Source organism: Thalassophryne amazonica, chromosome 14 (assembly GCF_902500255.1).
Source record: "Thalassophryne amazonica chromosome 14, fThaAma1.1, whole genome shotgun sequence".
NCBI classification, from domain to species: Eukaryota; Metazoa; Chordata; class Actinopteri; order Batrachoidiformes; family Batrachoididae; genus Thalassophryne; species Thalassophryne amazonica.
The window spans coordinates 63,341,324-63,360,423 of record NC_047116.1 but is presented as its reverse complement, the minus strand read 5'-3'; the positions used below and the strand labels follow the sequence as shown (position 1 = coordinate 63,360,423).

General features: G+C 42.7%; 1 protein-coding gene across 1 annotated transcript in view; it reads right to left on the bottom strand.

The window, feature by feature from the left end:
* Nucleotides 1-19,100, bottom strand: part of lrp1bb (low density lipoprotein receptor-related protein 1Bb) — a 1,555,752-nt gene that overhangs the window by 900,164 nt on the left and 636,488 nt on the right. Inside the window, exons 11-12 of the mRNA XM_034186395.1 lie at nucleotides 9,540-9,776; nucleotides 8,271-8,451 (exon numbers count right to left, since the gene is read on the bottom strand). Of these exons, the coding sequence (XP_034042286.1) occupies nucleotides 8,271-8,451; nucleotides 9,540-9,776 (418 nt within the window). The remainder of the gene's footprint in view (nucleotides 1-8,270; nucleotides 8,452-9,539; nucleotides 9,777-19,100) is intronic.

Here is a 19,100-nt window from a genome sequence, read left to right as displayed (position 1 = left end):
TGTGCACGCTAGTATGCACATGCATGAACACAGTGCAAGGAACACATCGCGCTCAGACAGCAGTTGCAGCGATTACATGCTGGACATATTATTTATGCTGTGCATAAATCAATGGAAATGTAAAAGCACAAAATAATGTGAGTGCACAGAACATCATAACAATGAACATACTATTACTGGCCATGATTTTGTTCTCACTGTAAAAATAAAAAGAACACACACAGGAAAAAAAAAAGACAACCACACCTTTTAGTATTTAATTACTGTTATAAAGAGTGGGCAATACAATAATTATCCTCCTCCTGGGCTTACACAAGGAAGTAATGAACTGACATGGCTGATGTTTTCTTTTTTTATTTCTTAAACGAATGACCTGATGTGCTCATGTCATGATCACATGAATTGGCTCCATGTGTGTCCTTCTGTAATGTGAGGAGAGCCCGCTGATGCATGCACCTCGCGGTGGCATCTTATCAGGTGATATTCTGCATGGCATTATATGTGTTCCCCAGCTGTGCATAGTGATGATGTCACAGTCAGGTGCAGCTTTGACTGCATGGTCATCATTGTGTGCACTGTGATGTGGTTGGGGTGATCTAATTTGTTTTTATTTTTCTCCATGTTGTCATCACTTGCAGAGACACGTGTAGCACCATGCCTTGCACATGGGTAATTGCAGCACATGTGACAATATGTGTTCCCAAGCTTTGCACTGTGCTGAGGCAGTGGTCAGCTGCGCTGTGGAGTGGCACATGCTGCAGGACCGAAGCATTGGCTGTGGGTGGTGCTCAGCTCCCTCCCTGCTTGATGTCATATGTCAACCATGGCCCCCTGAGAAATGCATAACTGTAGTGCGTGTGTGCACCTGTGATCATGTTAATCAATATATGATCAACATGCAACACACCCACCTTCCCATTGCAGCAACATGCTCACATAGATGGGCTCACGGCTCCAGCCTGTGGGGCAAATGAGCTGGCCACGCTGATTTTTCTGCAAGGCTGTCAGTCAGGCTGTGTCAAGAGGGATGGACCATGTGGACTTTGCGATCGTGTGTCACGTGACGTGCCTGCCCGATCGGCTGGCGCACTGGCTGTGACACACAGGTGGTCTAGGTTCTTATTTGCCTCTGTGTTGTGGTGGTGTGGGATAGCGATATGCCCTGGTGTCCCACAGCTGTTAGCTGTGCTATTATGGACATGACAGACATTCGTATTCTGAAGAGTGGGGTGGTCTAAGATGTCACCACATTGGTCATGAATGGGAAAAAGGGGTGGAGTGTTATCAAGACTCAAAGTTCCAAGCATGCTAAGGCTAGCATGTTAGACAACCTCTGCTCCAGTGCCGAGTCGTGGAACACCGCAAGGTGGAGACACACACTGCCCCAGCAGTCAGCAGGCTCCAGGGGAGGAGAACACAGCCTTCCAGGTCGAGTTCCCCCCCCCAAGTCCAAAATCCCTTTTTCTATTTTTATTTTATTTTATTTTTTTGCCACTAACAGGACAGGCCCAACACCTATAAAAAAATGCTACAAAAGCAAGAAATTAGGGAAAAAATATACATATACTCGTAGAGGTGGAATATCTGTACAAATTTTGGGGGCTTCTGCTGTGCACTGAAGAGGAAATGTTTTCTGAGTGGCACAAATATAATTTGTGTGGCATTTTATTGCATGTAAATAGCCACAAAAAACACCTGAAGCATTTCCTGCATTTTAATGTGAATTGTTGTATATAACTTTGTTTATGTACATTTTTTCATATGTTTTTGAAATTTACAATTTATATTTGTGTTCTAAGTTATAATAAAAATGGTTTGTTAAACATATTTCTGACCTGCTAACAAGAATCCTTCAAAGTTTATATAAAGTGAAACTTGATCCAGAATCCACATTTGGATGCAGATCACCTCCAAAATGTAATGGTGTCTTCCTTGGCCTAATATCTATCTGTGGTGAAAATGTCATCCAACTCTGTGCAGTAGTTCTGACGTAATCTTGCTAAAAGTCAGACAAACAGACAAATAAATAAATAAATAAACACAGATGATTTTGAAATGCAGATACTGTAAATAAATAAACAGATGATTGCACTAGAAGGAACAATATGCAAACCTCAGGCCACATATTTCGAAATCAGCAGAAAGGAATTTAGATGGATTTTGTACTTACTACTTTCCAGACATACATAACAGGTGTGGTATCAGATCTAAATTCGTAACACTCAAATTTATGCTGCAGCTTTGCCTATTTAAACTGAATGAATGTGGCGATGCAGGTTTGTGTGCAAACACAATCTGCCCCAAAGAGCATCACTGATGATGTTAGAATTTTATAAAAGCTTTTAAGGGGTGCGTGGGCCTTCAGTCTTAGCTAAAATTGGCCTGTCACCAGAGGTTTCCCCTTTCCCACTCAATAACTGATGCAGGAATGAATCACTAATGAGGTATACAAATAATGTCAGAAGCGCTTATTTACTTTCGCTGCACAGAGTATTTAACTGTGGATTATTTTAGAGACATGCAACAGTTTGTTTCTTAAATTAACTGAATAAAGCCTTATTTGTATTCCAAATTTGTATCTGTAGTTGCACTGTATCCCTTTAACTATCAGAATGTACTTTGGATGTACACTGCTGCAAATGGAATAACAGGATCTGACATGCAATCAGACTCTCTATGTGACCTGAAGTCACTTAAGGTAACTATCTGCAGGAATAATGCTTGAGATCTACAAAACACATCGCTGACACAAATAATAATGTAATTATAACAATGAAGCAAAATAACCTCAAAATGGAATGTAATGTGTCTGTTTTGGCAGTTGCAAGATGTTATCAGAAATCTGGATATCATGATTCATACAACTACAAATTGAAAATGCATTCACTTTCCAAGTAAATGATTTCACACTTCAAGGCTAAAAGATGTAATGGGTTGAAATTTCACAAGGTGAAATTAGGAATATCAAATAATTAAAAAAAATAATGCAAAAATGAACAGGTGAATAATAAATGAATTTCACAAAAGAGGCACCCACAGACTAACACCTTGATCTTTTTATGTTTGATGCAGAGTCGTGCAAATTACGTCTTTGTGACTGTTTTTGCAATATCTGTTTATGTGTGGATTTGACATTTTGATGAACCTGTACAAAATTTAACCACTTTATCCTTGACTTATTCACAAACATATAATCCATTGGCTCCAAACTATTTCACTTAAAAAGCTAAATGAGTGAGAACCAGAATCTATTGTCCCACAAATTTCAAGTTTTTAGAAAACTGGTTCAAATTGGTGCCATCTGTGAATTCAGGTGTTCCAGATATACAGTAGTGTTCAGAATAATAGTAGTGCTATGTGACTAAAAAGATTAATCCAGGTTTTCAGTATATTTCTTATTGTTACATGGGAAACAAGGTACCAGTAGATTGAGTAGATTCTCACAAATCCAACAAGACCAAGCATTCATGATATACGAGGTCTGTTAGAAAAGTAACAGACCTTTTTATTTTTTCCAAAAACTATATGGATTTGAATCATGTGTGATTGCATCTTGCATTGCAGCCAAACTTGAACCTTTGTGCGCATGCGTGGGTTTTTTCACGCCTGTCGGTTGCATGATTCACCTGTGAGCACGCCTTGTGGCAGGAGTGATCCAGCCCCCTCATTGGATTTTCATTGTCAGGAAATTGGCTGATCGACTGCTGCTTTGCTTCATCAAAATGTTTTCAGAAAGTGTGAGAGACAGCCAAGTGGAAACCATTTGGAAAATTCAGATGGCTTTCTGTGAAGATCTTATGGGGATCACAGAGATTAAGGACAATTACAACTGGATTAAAGACGGCCGACAGCGGCGGATGGCGCGCCGCGCACTGAGTGGCGATCAACAGGCTCAAATGACCAGATCATTTCGAAAGTGAACACTTTGTTGATCCGGGACGTCATCTGACTACCAGAGAAATGGCACGACAGCTGGACATAGCACTTTTTCGGCACATTCCACTGTTACAGGAGTTTTTGTAATGGAAAGAGGAGCGGAGAAATTCGCCACGGAGCCGCTCATGGCACGGGACAAAAGCACCTCCATGTTGGTCTCACAGGACAAGCCTTAACATGCCCAGCTCTTGTACCATTAGGAAAAATTCAGAGGTTTTCGGTGGCTTTTCAGTCGTGTGACTATCCGAGAAATTGTGGACGAGCTGGACATGCCACAACATGTCCTGTGAGGCTTCATCACAGCATTGCTTTTTGTTCTGTGCTCTGCGCCTCCGTCCTGACACGCAAATCCCTCCGCACGTCTTTTCATGACAAAAAACTCCTGTAACAGTGGAATGTGAGGTTCATTTCCAAAGTAAATGCTTTGTTGATCCGGGACGTCGTCTGACTACCACAGAAATGGCAGAAGAGTTTGACATCAGCACTTTTTCGGCATGAAAAGGCGTGCGGAGGGATTTGCGTGTCGGGACAGAGGCGCAGAGCAGAGAACAAAAAGCAACGCGTGATGAAGCCTCACAATTACGCCATCCGCCGCTGTGGGCCATCTTTAATCCAGTTGTAATTGTCCTTAATCTCTGTGAACCCCATAAGATCTTCACCGAAAGCCATCTGAATTTTCCAAATGGTTTCCACTTGGCTGTCTCTCACACTTTCTGAAAAAATTTTGACGAAGCAAAGCGGCAGTTGATCAGCCAATTTCCTGACAATGAAAATCCGACGAGAGGGCTGGACCACTCCTCCCACAAGGCGTGCTCACAGGCAAATGACGCAACCGACAGGTGTGAAAAAACTCACGCATGCACACGAAGGTTCAAGCTTGGCTGATGCAATCACACATGATTCAAATCCATATAGTTTTTGCCAAAAATAAAAAGGTCCGTTACTTTTCTAACAGACCTCGTACACACTCTTAAGGCTATGAAATTGGGCTATTAGTAAAAAAAAAAGTAGAAAAGGGGGTGTTCACAATAATAGTAGCATCTGCTGTTCATGCTACAAACTCAAAACTATTATCAATCAATCAATCAATCATTTTTTTTATATAGCGCCAAATCACAACAAACAGTTGCCCCAAGGCGCTTTATATTGTAAGGCAAGGCCATACAATAATTATGTAAAACCCCAACGGTCAAAACGACCCCCTGTGAGCAAGCACTTGGCTACAGTGGGAAGGAAAAACTCCCTTTTAACAGGAAGAAACCTCCAGCAGAACCAGGCTCAGGGAGGGGCAGTCTTCTGCTGGGACTGGTTGGGGCTGAGGGAGAGAACCAGGAAAAAGACATGCTGTGGAGGGGAGCAGAGATCGATCACTAATGATTAAATGCAGAGTGGTGCATACAGAGCAAAAAGAAAAAAGAAACAGTGCATCATGGGAACCCCCCAGCAGTCTATGTCTATAGCAGCATAACTAAGGGATGGTTCAGGGTCACCTGATCCAGCCCTAACTATAAGCTTTAGCAAAAAGGAAAGTTTTAAGCCTAATCTTAAAAGTAGAGAGGGTGTCTGTCTCCATGATCTGAATTGGGAGCTGGTTCCACAGGAGAGGAGCCTGAAAGCTGAAGGCTCTGCCTCCCATTCTACTCTTACAAACCCTAGGAACTACTAGTAAGCCTGCAGTCTGAGAGCAAAGCGCTCTATTGGGGTGATATGGTACTACGAGGTCCCTAAGATAAGATGGGACCTGATTATTCAAAACCTTATAAGTAAGAAGAAGAATTTTAAATTCTATTCTAGAATTAACAGGAAGCCAATGAAGAGAGGCCAATATGGGTGAGATATGCTCTCTCCTTCTAGTCCCCGTCAGTACTCTAGCTGCAGCATTTTGAATTAACTGAAGGCTTTTTAGGGAACTTTTAGGACAACCTGATAATAATGAATTACAATAGTCCAGCCTAGAGGAAATAAATGCATGAATTAGTTTTTCAGCATCACTCTGAGACAAGACCTATTATGTTCAAACTGCTTTTTTAGCAATCCTGTGAATCACTAAACTACTATTTAGTTGTATAACCACAGTTTTTCATGATGTTTTCACATCTGCAAGACATTAATTTTGTTGGTTTGGAACCAAGATTTTGCTGGTTTACTAGTATGCTTGGGGTCATTGTCTTGTTGTCTTGGTGCATTTCAAGGGCATGTCCTCATCAGCATAAGGCAACATGACCTTTTCAAGTATTCTGACATATCCAAACTGATCCATGATACCTGGTATGCGATATATCGGCCCAACACCATAGTAGGAGAAACATGCCCATATCATGATGCTTGCACCACCATGCTTCACTGTCTTCACTGTGAACTGTGGCTTGAATTCAGAGTTTGGGAGTCATCTCCCAAACTGTCTGCGGCCCTTGGACCCAAAAAGAACAGTTTTACTCTCATCAGTCCACAAAATATTCATCCATTTCTCTTTAGGCCAGTTGATGTGTTCTTTGGCAAATGGATCCTCTTCTGCACGTCTTTTATTTAACAGAGGGATTTTGCGGGGGATTCCTGCAAATAAATTAGCTTCACACAGGTGTCTTCTAACTGTCACAGCACTTACAGGTAACTCCAGACTGTCTTTGATCATCCTGGAGCTGATCCATGGGTGAGCCTTTGCCATTCTGGTTATTCTTCTATCCATTTTGATAGTTGTTTTCCATTTTCTTCCACGCGTCTCTGTTTTTTTTTTGTTTTTTTTTTGTCCATTTTAAAGCATTGGAGATCATTGTAGATGAACAGCCTATAATTTTTGTTGTACCTGTGTATGAGTTTTCCCCTCTCCAATCAACTTTTTAATCAAACTACGCTGTTCTTCGGAACAATGTCTTGAACGTCCCATTTTCCTCAGGCTTTCAAAGAGAAAAGCATGTTCAACAGGTGCTGGCTTCATCCTTAAATAGGTGACACCTGATTCACACCTGTTAGTTCCACAAAATTGATGAACTCACTGACTGAATGCCACACTACTATTATTGTGAAAACCCCCTTTTCTACTTTTTTTATTAATAGTCCAGTTTCATAGCCATAGAGTGTGCATATCATGAATGCTTGGTCTTGTTGGATTTGTGAGAATCTACTGAATCTACTGGTACCTTGTTTCCCATGTAACAATAAGAAATATACTCAAAACCTGGATTAATCTTTTTAGTCACAGAGCACTACTATTATTCTGAACACTATTGTATATCTGGAACACCTGAATGATTTCACTGATGAGCTCAGCCCATCTCCTCAAAGTGATGTTAATAAGTGAAATCACCTGCTGCAGTCAGTGGCTGCAAAGAAAACCTGCACCCTCTTGGTCCTTTCCAGAATACTTTGGGAACCACTGATTTAAAATCATCTGCTTACACAACTTCTACTCCTTGTAACTGCACTATTCTACTGTATGCTCATTCTGCTGCTCTCCAGAGCATAGCTCCACCTTCCCAGGCTAGATTCAACCTAGATTCACAATTAACAATTTCAAATCACAATGTCATCTGTTAACATCGTAGCCCATGGAGATTCTTGTCTGATCTCATCCATCAACCTGTCCATCACCATTGCAAGCAAGAAAACACTCAAAGATGATCCTTGATGTAATCCCACCTCCACCTTGAATGAGTCTGTCATTCCTATCTACTGCACATCACACCACTGTCACATTATTGTTGTACATGCCTTGCCCTACCTCCACATACTTCTCTGCCACTCCAGACTTCCCCATGCAATATCACAACTCTTCTCTTGGCACCCTGTCATAAGCTTTCTCTTAATCCACAAACACACACTGTAACTCCTTCTGGCCTTCTTCTCCATCGTAGAGCAAATATTGCATTTGTAGTGCTCTTTCTCAGCATGAAATCATATTGCTGCACACAGCTCTTCACCTGTTTTCTAAGCCTAGCTTTGACCACTCTTTCCTATATCTTTATGCTGTGGCTGATTATCTTTATGCCTCTGTAGTTACTGCAGCTCTGCACATCAACCTTATTCTTAAAAGTAGGAACTAGCACCAAAGCACAAACCCCGAATCTCAGACCTGAATCTGATTAAACATCTGTGGAGAGATTTGAAAATGGCACATCCAACCTGATGGAGCTTGAGAGGTGCTGCAAAGAGGAATTGGCAAACCTGCCCAAAGATTGGTGTGCTAACTTTGTGTTGTCATATTCAAGAAGATCTGAGGCTGTAATTGCTGCCAAAGATGCATCAACAAAGTATCTGATAATGCTTCAATTAAAATATGTCACCATACATGTTGCTACTGCAGTGCCTGTTTCATGGAACTTCTTTTTTTTCCTAACCTGTTGAGAGGATCCACCACAATGGCCCGTGGGTGTGACATATTCCCTTCCAGCAGAGTCTTTCTGGTCTGAGAGGAGTTCTCCAGCCTGGCTACGCTGATCGTCTTCCTGTAGCCATCATTGGTCCAATACAAGTTATTTCCAATCCAGTCCACTGAAATTCCTTCAACATTGTCAAGTTCTACAACAAAACCAATGGCACAGATTTCAGTTATGATCCAAAGTGATTTCAGATTTTTTTTTTTTTCCAAAATGTGACAGACTTACTGACACAAAAACAAAATAAATAAAACTAAAATAAGCATTTAAAACTGGCATTCTGTGTTATCAACACTATCACTAGATATCTTTTTTTGTGAAACTTGATGCATTCTGATGTTACACCTAAAGGTGAATGAATTGAATCATTGAATCAGATTTAAAAGTGTCCATATATAAAAATGCAGTTTGAAATAAACATGCAATTATTTGAAAAGTAATGCAAGTTTTTTTTGACATTGAAATTGTTCAATTTCTTTTTTTTTTTATTTCCTTGCTTAAACAGTTTATTAAAGTATGCAGTCATTGGTCTTTGTCTTATCTTTTTTGGGGGGTGGGGGGATAGGCTTTTTCTGCTTCGTAAATAAAATGCAGCCATATGTGCATTTAGTTACATAACAAATACATTAAATAATCAACCATTGTTTATCACAAGGCTCACTATCTTTCCATCATAAGTTCTATGATTTCTAGCCCCCCCCCGCCCCCCCCCCAAAAAAAACAATGAGGAAAATAAGTATTTGATGGAATTAAACTGCATTTCTTTGCTTAACATTTTTTGGCCGGTTATCCTGAAATCCTCTACTAGTACTGTATAGTGCCAGTGTATTTATGTCAAACCTAAGTCAAATACAGAAAAAAAAACAATTGTGACCCAGAGAAACATATTATCACCTCAGTTAACAGTTGATAGAACATTCTAGTCTTCAGAATATAGCAAATGAAGTGTTATGTAATTAATTTCACATAATGAACACAGGTAAAGCATTTTGGATCTATCCAAACATAGACAACCATTAGGCATGAAGAGCTAACAGTCCGTAGGATTTTTCCAGTCAAATATAATTTCATTCATCAGCATCTCTTCAAGAAGATGTAATGAATCCTTCAGTGAATCACAGGATAAAGTGATTGGAAAGAAAGCCTGATGAAGACTGTCCATTCCTGAGTCAGTAAAATACAACAGTTTAACATGAAATAAAAATAAAACAAGAAAGCTTTCTAACTCACCATCTTTGAGGATTGTCTCTCTGTTGGTTCCATCTATTTTTTGCCGTCCAATGAGGAAACTGGTGGTGTCAGCGAAGTAGATGTGGCCCAGTTCTGCATGGTAGTCAATAGCTCGAGGGTTAACCAGGTCCTCGATTGGCACTATGTGTTCATCACTGGATTTGATGTTCATATCCAAGCCTCGGATGACCCCAGGACGCCCCTTGCCATAGAACAGGAACAGATCGTTCTTGGGCTCTAAAAAGCAAGAAACGATGGACCTGTTTTTTACTTTTATTGTCAATTAATTGGTCTAATTCATCAATGCTGATCCCAGCATTAAACCCTCTTACCAGCCACATTGTTCTTATGTGTGAGCCAGAGCCGGGGCCATCCCTTCACCTTAATGGAGCCAGTAATCAGTGCCAATGACTATACGCTACCCCCTCAATCATGCTTGTGCTACATACCTGCCCTGATAGTTGGAAAAGGAAAATGCTTAAGCAAACATACAATAGTGATACTTGATTTGGCTGTGAATGCTACTTCTGATCTAAAATAACATGGTGTCTTGAATAGAAAGGCAAACAAAGAGGCCTAGAAAGCTGAGGCAGCTCCTCGGCGGCCTGCCAGCCAGTCAGGGAGCTGTATGTTCCCAACCCCTTGGGGATCCTCCAAAGAGATAAGAGGAGGAATGAAGAAGGGCTTCCAGTGAGAGAAGCAGACCTCTCCTCGCTCTCAGCACCTACCCAAGAGACTGGGTTGCTGGGGGTGAAGACCACACAAGTCTCACTTCAATTTATCATTTTGCGAGGGAGAAACCAACGACCCAGGAGAAAATTAAGCATTGCAAGAGACCCAGATATCAAACCCCACCATGACTGCTGTGTGAAAAAGCACTGCCATTTAGCACCGAATCTCATTATGCTTGGAGAGAAGGAGAGAGCCAGTGTCATCCGAACATCGACGAGAAGAGAATAAATCAAATGTGTCACGCTGAGCCGACCAATGTGGTGTGACTAAGATTGTGTCATCAATTTGATCTTCTGCTTTTATTGTCAAATACACAATGTCCAGCAATTGATCAGTCTATCTAACAAATGCAGATAAAGGCAAAGCCTCATTATGGAAATAATCAATCAGGATTGTGACAGGATGAAAAAGTAAATTTTATTTATTTTTTTGTAAAACAATGTTTATCTTCATTGCTCTCAATTTAATCGAGAATGAGTGGCACACAGTATGTCTTGATATAACACATGCTTGTTGAGCTGTCATACTTTTCCGGCATATTATACAATGTCTATATACTGTGGTATCCATGAGGTAGTTCAAGAGTATGAAAGGATGGACAAAAACCTACACTAGAGCTTCTATTTGAAGATAATGCTGCATTCATGTTTATCACAACTCCAATATTTGAACGTCCGACTAAGAAAATGAGAGAAAAAGTCCAGAAGGCATCTGCACATTCCTGCTCTCTGAGTTCAACATCAACTATAGCAATTCATAATTTTGTCCTATTTGCTGTAGAAAGTTATAGTTGCTGTAGGCTTTCTGCATTGACACAGATATTGATTAAACCTGTAACCTGACAATATGTTGAGCTGTTTTGAGAGGAAACTCTCTGGAAGTTTGAGGTTATTTATTTGTTGGATTGCAGCTAGTCTAGCTTATTAGTTATCTAAACAGAAAGCCATTGAGTTATTTAGCTGACACAATAGTTGTTAGCAGATAATTAAGATAACATTGAATAAACTTTATTGTGTGCAGCACTGAAAGCAATAATTTGAGTTTGAGTCCAAACAAAGTGATCATTAGCTTTCATAGAGCCATCTGTGTTGTGTGTTGGGGGCGGGGGGGGGGGGGGGTTGGCTGGACGAGGTTAGGTTGTTTTGTGTTTATTTTCCTTCCCAGGTGATTTGGGGCTGTTCTCTGAGGAAAATGTGCTGCAGAAGAGTCTGTCTCCTCTGTTGCGATGATTGGCTGCACCTGTTGCATTCTCGTGCGGCTCTCTATCAGGACAATCCACGACACCTGTGATGTTCACGTGCAGATCTGAGGACTTCCAGCTGGTACCAATGTAGTGATGAAGAACTACATTTAAACCAGCAGTGAGTTGGATAAGATTGCCGGAGAATACGACCTTGTGACGACCATGTGGGGACGCTGAGGGCCGTTTCAGAGTCTGACATCACGACTGTGAAGGAGGATGAGGGTGAGAGGCAAACGTTGTCAGCACACGGCAGAGGTGAATATTCTGAAAAGTTTATCCGTGAATGTAAATTGGCGTTTATACGCAGCTATAAGTAATTATTGGTGGAAATTGCTTGGCGTGCTCCTCATGGCAGTGGCGTGCGGATTAATGATCCTCCACTAGCTGTGAGCAGCAGCCTCTTTGAACTAAGTTTGAAAGCAGACCTAAACGTGTAGCTGATAAGTTTGCCTCTAAACAATATTTCGTAGTAATAAGTGTTGAATAATCTCATCTCTGTTCCTCCTTCGCAGAGTACAGTCTGGGAAAGTCACCTGGGGGGGGTGTTGGCGGAACTCCTGAGTCCTGAACGTTCAGACTCCGACTGTTGAGACGCTGAGAGAGCGCGCCGCCTTTTCACCTCACCAGAACTATAATTATTTAGTATTTCATGTACGAGGTCTGTCCAAAAAGTATCAGACCTTTTTATTTTTTTCAAAACCTTATGGATTTAAATCATGTGTGCTTGCATGAGCCAACCTTGAACCTTCGTGTGCATGTGTGAGTTTTTTCACGCCTGTCGGTTGCGTCATTCGCCTGTGAGCAGGCTATGAGTGAGCACTGGTCCTCCCCCCTCGTTGGATTTTCATTTTGAGGAAAATGTCTGAACGATTGGAGCAGCGCTGAATCAAATTTTTCCAGAAACTGTGAGAGACACCCAGGTGGAAACCATTCGGAAGATTCAAACGGCTTTCGGTGGCTTTTCAGTCGAGTAAGTATCCGAGGAATTGTGTAAGAGCTGGACATGTCACAACATGTCCTGCGAGACTTCCAACTTCCGCACGTCTTTCATTACAAAATCTCCTGTAACAATGGAATGTGCCAAAAAAGTGCTGATGTCCACCTCTTCTGCAATTTCTCTGGTAGTCAGACGACATCCCGGATCAACACAGCGTTCACTTTGGAAATGATCTGGTCGTTTCAGCATGTCGATGGCCGATCGGAGCGCGGCGCACCCTCCGCCATTGTGCGCCGTCTTTAAACCGGTTGTAACGCTCCTTAATCTGTGTGATGCCCATAGGATTGTCACCGAAAGCCGCCTGAATCTTCCGAATGGTTTCCACCTGGCTGTCTCACAGTTTCTAGAAAAATTTGATGCAGCAAAGCTCCAAATCGTTCCACCTCGCAATGAAAATCCAACGAGAGGGAGGACCAGTGCTCACACAAAGCCTGCTCACAAGCGAATGATGCAACCGATGGGCGTGAAAAAAATCACGCATGCGCATGAAGGTTCAAGGTTGGCTCATGCAAGCACACATGATTCAAATCCGTATGGTTTTTGAAAAAAATAAAAAGGTCTGATACTTTTTGGACAGACCTCGTATAGCACAAAGGGAGAAAAATAAATGTGTTTTCTTTTTGGAACTGCTTCTGATTATTTCATGCTGGGTTCAGTCAGATACTGGACCGCTCCTCAATCCACGTCTTATCCATAACAGAATTCTCCGGCCAAACCAATATGGACCCAGCGGCAGAAGCAGTTCCATTTCAGGAGAAAGTCCAGAAGCACCTGGAGATGATCATCACTGCTAGAATCCTTTGATGAATTTTCCCGTGAACTTCGTTTGGTTTTTGATCATCCGATGAAAACAAATATTGTGGTTCAACGATTGCTGAACCTCCGACAGGGGCGACGAAGCGCAGCTGATTATTCTGTGGTTTTTGGAGTCTTTTCCACTCAGTCTGGTTAGAATGCTGCTGCTTTGAGGGGGGTGTTTGTAGACGGGTTGAATGACGCCCTGAAAGATGAGCTAGCCGTCTGTGACGAACCGAAGAATTTAGATGAGTTAATATCCTTGGTTATTCATCTAGACGATCGGATTAGGGAGAGTGGACGAGAGAGAGGGCGAGTGTCCGAGCGGGGTGTTTTGTCTCGGGGTTTTCCCCGACACAAGTCCGGACCGCCTCTTCTTCGTTCCTCTGAGACTCCTCCGACGGGACCTCTAGCTCCTCTAGTGGACGAGCCAATGCAACTTGAAAGGGTCAGAACAGCCATATTGCCCCGGTCAAACGAGCGTCAGGACACAGCATCATAACATGGCTCCAGGTGTTTTATGGACATTTTTGTGGGATATAAATAGGAGTTTTTGTAAACCAGGTTTTGTGTATAGCACTTGAGGTAGTTCTGGTGGGGTGAACAGGCTGGCTGGTCGGAGTTCATTTGGAATCAGGTAAGCGTATGTTTTTTTTTTTATTGTTTATAGTTATTTAATTTTTGTTAGCAGAATGGGTCATTTTATTTTGTTGGTTTTTATTTCCCTGTCCCCTAACCCCAGCCTCACACACTTCTGGCCGTTCGTCTTTGGTGTTGTGGGGTGGTGCAGGTTGGTTGCTGGGCATTCCCATGAGGACCTCTGCACCTGGGGGGGGGTCCAGGGCTCTTTTCTTAGATTTAGTTGTTTCCCGGTTCCTCTCCAGCCTCAGCGTGCCTCTGACCGTTCACCATTGGCATTGCTGAGGTGTCGGGCAGTGGGGATATACTCCAGTCGGAGCGGTGGGGCCGATCAGTGCCGTACGCCTTTTCCGCTGCCCACCCCTCCCGGTAGGCTGGAGTATAGTCGGGGGGTCGACACCGGCCGTCTTGCCGGTTTTCCCCTGCCCTTGGGGGTGGAGCTGGGTTGTGTTTTTCCTATTGGCTTCTCCGGCTTAGTAGTCCTGTGCCGATTGCCACGACGTTTTTCCTGACAGACCTGGAGGGTCTTTCGGGGTGCTGGGGAGGTCAATGGGGCTTTCTGTAGTTTTTGTTTGTTCCTGGGGTGGTTTTTGGAAATCCCTGGGGGTTTGGGGTTGTTGTTTCCTCCTGTTTCCCCCCGGGGTTTGATGGGACGGTCCTCTGGGGGGGAGGTTGACTGTGGGGCCGACCGGCCGTGTTGGGCTGGGGTGGGGTTCCTGGGTTGTGGGGGTGTCTCCTGGGGTTTGATGGGACGGTCCTCTGGGGGACGTTAAGGCTCCCGTGTATGCCTGGGGATTCCTGGATGGCTCCTGCCGTGGTCATTGCTCCTGGGGTTGACGATGAGGTCCCTGGGGGAAGTCGGGCTCCACATGTTAGAGGAGGGCGTTGTTTGTTTTTTCCTTTGACCTGTGTTCTAGTGTGTTGGGGGGTTTTTGTTGGGGTTTTTGGGTTTGTGTGTTTTTTGTTCCTCCCCAGGGTTTGATGGGACGGTCCTCTGGGGGGGGGTGTTGGGTTGGGTATTGTGTTTTTCTTTTGTGTTCATCCCGGTGTGCTTCCCTGGGGTATGTTTGTGGTACTCTCTGGGGGGGATGCTGGGGGCCTTTTTTTTGTGTTTTGTTTTGTGTGTTGGGGTTGTTTCGGGATGTTTTTTTAGTTTTGATGCCGGCCAGCCTTTCTACTGCATCTCCCGGCTCTGCTGCCTGCTGTGATCTCTGCCCTCCTCCTGCTTTCAAATTCAAATTCAAATTTATTAATTTATATAGCCCCAATTCACGACAATATCGTCTCAAGGCGCTTCACAACATAAAAACAGTTAAAAATTTAAAACACAATAAAAACAACCATAAGAAAAAAAACAGCAGTAAAAAAGTACAAGATTAAAAACACATCATAACACTAATGATAAAACAGGGAAAATAAATGAGTCTTTAAACGTGATTTAAAAGTCTCCACAGTGTCCAACTGCCGAATGTGTGCCGGCAGATCGTTCCACAGAGCTGGGGCACGATAGGAGAAAGCTCTGTGACCGGCAGACTGCTTTGGCCTTTGAGGTGTGGGGTTGTTTTTGGGTCTGGTTTGTGCAGTCGCCGGGAGGCTTCCCGTTGACGGGGGGTACTGTTGTGTGTTGGGGGCGGTTTGGCTGGACAAGGTTGGGTTGTTTTGTGTTTATTTTCCTTAACAGGTGATTTGGGGCTGTTCTCTGAGGAAAATGTGCTGCAGAAGAGTCTCTCTCCTCTGTTACGATGATTGGCTGCACCTGTTGCATTCTCGTGCTGCTCTCTATCAGGACAATCCACGACACCTGTGATGTTCACGTGCAGATCTGAGGACTTCCAGCTGGTACCAATGTAGTGATGAAGAACTACATTTAAACCAGCAGTGAGTTGGATAAGATTGCCGGAGAATACGACCTTGTGACGACCGTGTGGGGACGCTGAGGGCCGTTTCAGAGTCTGACATTGCGACCTGTGAAGGAGGACGAGGGTGAGAGGCAAACGTTGTCAGCACACGACAGAGGTGAATATTCTGAAAAGTTTATCCGTGAATGTAAATTGGCGTTTATACGCAGCTATAAGTAATTATTGGTGGAAATTGTTTGGCGTGCTCCTCACGGCAGTGGCGTGCGGATTAATGATCCTCCACTAGCTGTGAGCAGCAGCCTCTTTGAACTAAGTTTGAAACCAGACCTAAACGTGTAGCTGATAAGTTTGCCTCTAAACAATATTTCGTAGTAATAAGTGTTGAATAATCTCATCTCTGTTCCTCCTTCGCAGAGTAAAGTCTGGGAAAGTCACCTGGGGGGGGGGGGGGGGGGGTGTTGGCGGAACTCCTGAGTCCTGAACGTTCGGACTCCGACTGTTGAGACGCTGAGAGAGCGCGCCGCCTTTTCACCTCACCAGAACTATAATTATTTAGTATTTCATGTATAGCACAAAGGGAGAAAAATAAATGTGTTTTCTTTTTGGAACTGCTTCTGATTATTTCATGCTGGGTTCAGTCAGATACTGGACCGCTCCTCAATCCGCGTCTTATCCATAACAATCTGGGCTGTTTCCTACTTATGGAGCTTAGCATATGATGACTGTAAATGATGTAATTATGAGTTTTCTACTTTACAGGCATGAGGTTGGTCAAACTAGGCAGTGGCAAAGCAAATATTATTTGTGTAGATGAGCAAAGTGGGTGGAACTAGAACCTTGTGTCATTGAAATGTCTTCAGGAAAGAGTTGAGTTGAGTGTAATTTTTTTTTAGTCTGAAGCTAATCATATTCATTCAAATCTTCAAGGATCACTGAAGCACCTGTCTTGACAGTGGGCACCTATTGTGCACGTCCTATCCACTCGCACCAGTATTTGTGTACACATATCCAGTGTCACAGACTGAATTGTCCTCCCCTAAAATTGCGAATCAAAAAGCAATCAAATGGATTAATGGGATTATTAGCCATCAGATGACAAGGTAAAACCTCTCAAATCAATCTAAAGTCAGTTTTAAGCAGAAATGAGGCCATTTTAAGCAGAAACAAGGTGATACTTGGTGACGCTTTGAAATGACCGATGCGCAGTGAATCCATCAGCTAGCTGCTTGTGTAGCCATGGTTCTTTGTTCGCTTCCTCCATCTTTTATGAAGAAATAATGCTGAATTTATGTAGAAATGATTGTTGTACAAAAGCTTCAGATATCTTTAAAAATACAAATTGCCCCACTCCGCTCCTGAGTACACCTCAAATTTATGCAGAATGAATGCCATACGAATGGACATGTGAACATCATTCATGCATTTTTAGCTGCATTCAAGCTGCATCTGAATTCCCCATACAGCGTTCGTGTGGCACTTAACAAAATTGGCAAAATTAGCACAACCAGCACGAATGTAGAAAACATGCACACCACTGTTGTGCTGCATTCAAACTGGGAAATATTGGAACGGCAGTCGAAGGACAGTCATACCACATTTGTGTTGCATTCGGAGCATTCTGATCACATTGGAGGAAACCTCGAAATTGATTAAGCACAGCAAATCCTGCCAGCACCTCTCGATTGTGCAACGATGAGCCAGAGCCCAACCCGTGCATCCTGTTAGGGGCATGCAAATGAAATATTCTAATGTGCAAAGTCTGTGGCATGCAATAAATATGTGCACTAGATGTGACCATTGTGAAATAACACAGAATACACCATATGTCACAGCAAGTCAGTGCATCTCCGTGATGCGCTGACACACAGTGTGGCCAGATGGATAAGGTCTAACACCCATGAAAACATAATATTACAGATACATCCTCTGACAGATGAGGTGGACTGACAATGGATCTGTGATAACATGCTCTTTCTGAATGTTACACTGGGGTCACAAGTGCTCCCCATCAGCATGTCTACGTGATGTGCTGATGCACAATACAGTCAGCTGGATGGGGTCTAACAGCCATGAAAACATGATATTACACATAATCCTCTGACACATGAGGTGGACTGACAATACATCTGTGATATCATCCATTCTGGACGTTACACCAAGATGACAGGAGCCATCCATCAGCACATCTTCATGACATGCTGATATGCAGTGCAGCCAGCTCGACCAGGTCGAACAACCATGAAAACATGATATTACAGATACATCCTCTAACACACAAGATGGACTGACAATGGATAAATGGTAAATGGACTGCATTTATATAGTGCTTTTTTTCCATCTGCATCAGATGCTGAAAGTGCTTTAGAATTATGCCTCGCATTCACCTATTCACACAAACACACTTACACACCGATGTCAGGGTGCCGCCATGCAAGGCGCTCACTATACAACCTAAGCAACTGGGAATTAAGGACCTTGACCAAGGGTCCTTAGTGATTTTTGCAGTCGGGCTGGGGTTTGAACTGAGGATCCTCTGGTCTCAAGCCCAACGCTTAACCAATAGACCATTACCTCCTCTGACACATGAGGTGGACTGACAATGGATGTGTGATATCATGCTTATTCTGGATGTTACACTGCACTGCGTGTCAGCACTCTGTTTTATTTCATTTCATGTTATGTGCTGTGTTGTGTCTGCAGTCAACCTGCACTCTGGGTGGTCAACCTGGATTCGGGAATTGCTGCACTCTGAATGTGCACAGATCATTTGAGGTGCCTTCATACAGCATTCGTACATGGCTGTACAAATGTCTGCCCCGTACAAATGGGGGTCCATTTCTGGCTGTTTTTCCCATTCGGCTGATTCGTACAGTTCATTCGTGCTTTATGGTGACAGGGCCCTCATAGTCTGGTGGAAATAGTAAACTGGATGTTTATTATTTTCAATGAGATAATGACATAAATTTCTGACATTGGGAGCAGAACCTCCATACTGTGATACTATGTGCCATTAAAAGTAACAAAAATAAAAAAGACAACTTTGTGCACTTGTCACTGGTGCATAGACAAGACAGATTTACATCTATTGATAGTGAAAGAAGAGTAGTGAGAAATAAACTTTTCAATTGCATAGCCACCCAGTTTTACAATAAAAAAGTGGAATAACATGATATTGATGATGTCTCAAAGGTTCATTTTTTTTGGCTACACACACAGGCAGATTCTTCTGTCATAACATAATATTGTGCAAAACACTAATGTGTTGTGGTATATTTCAATTACATAAATTAATGTAC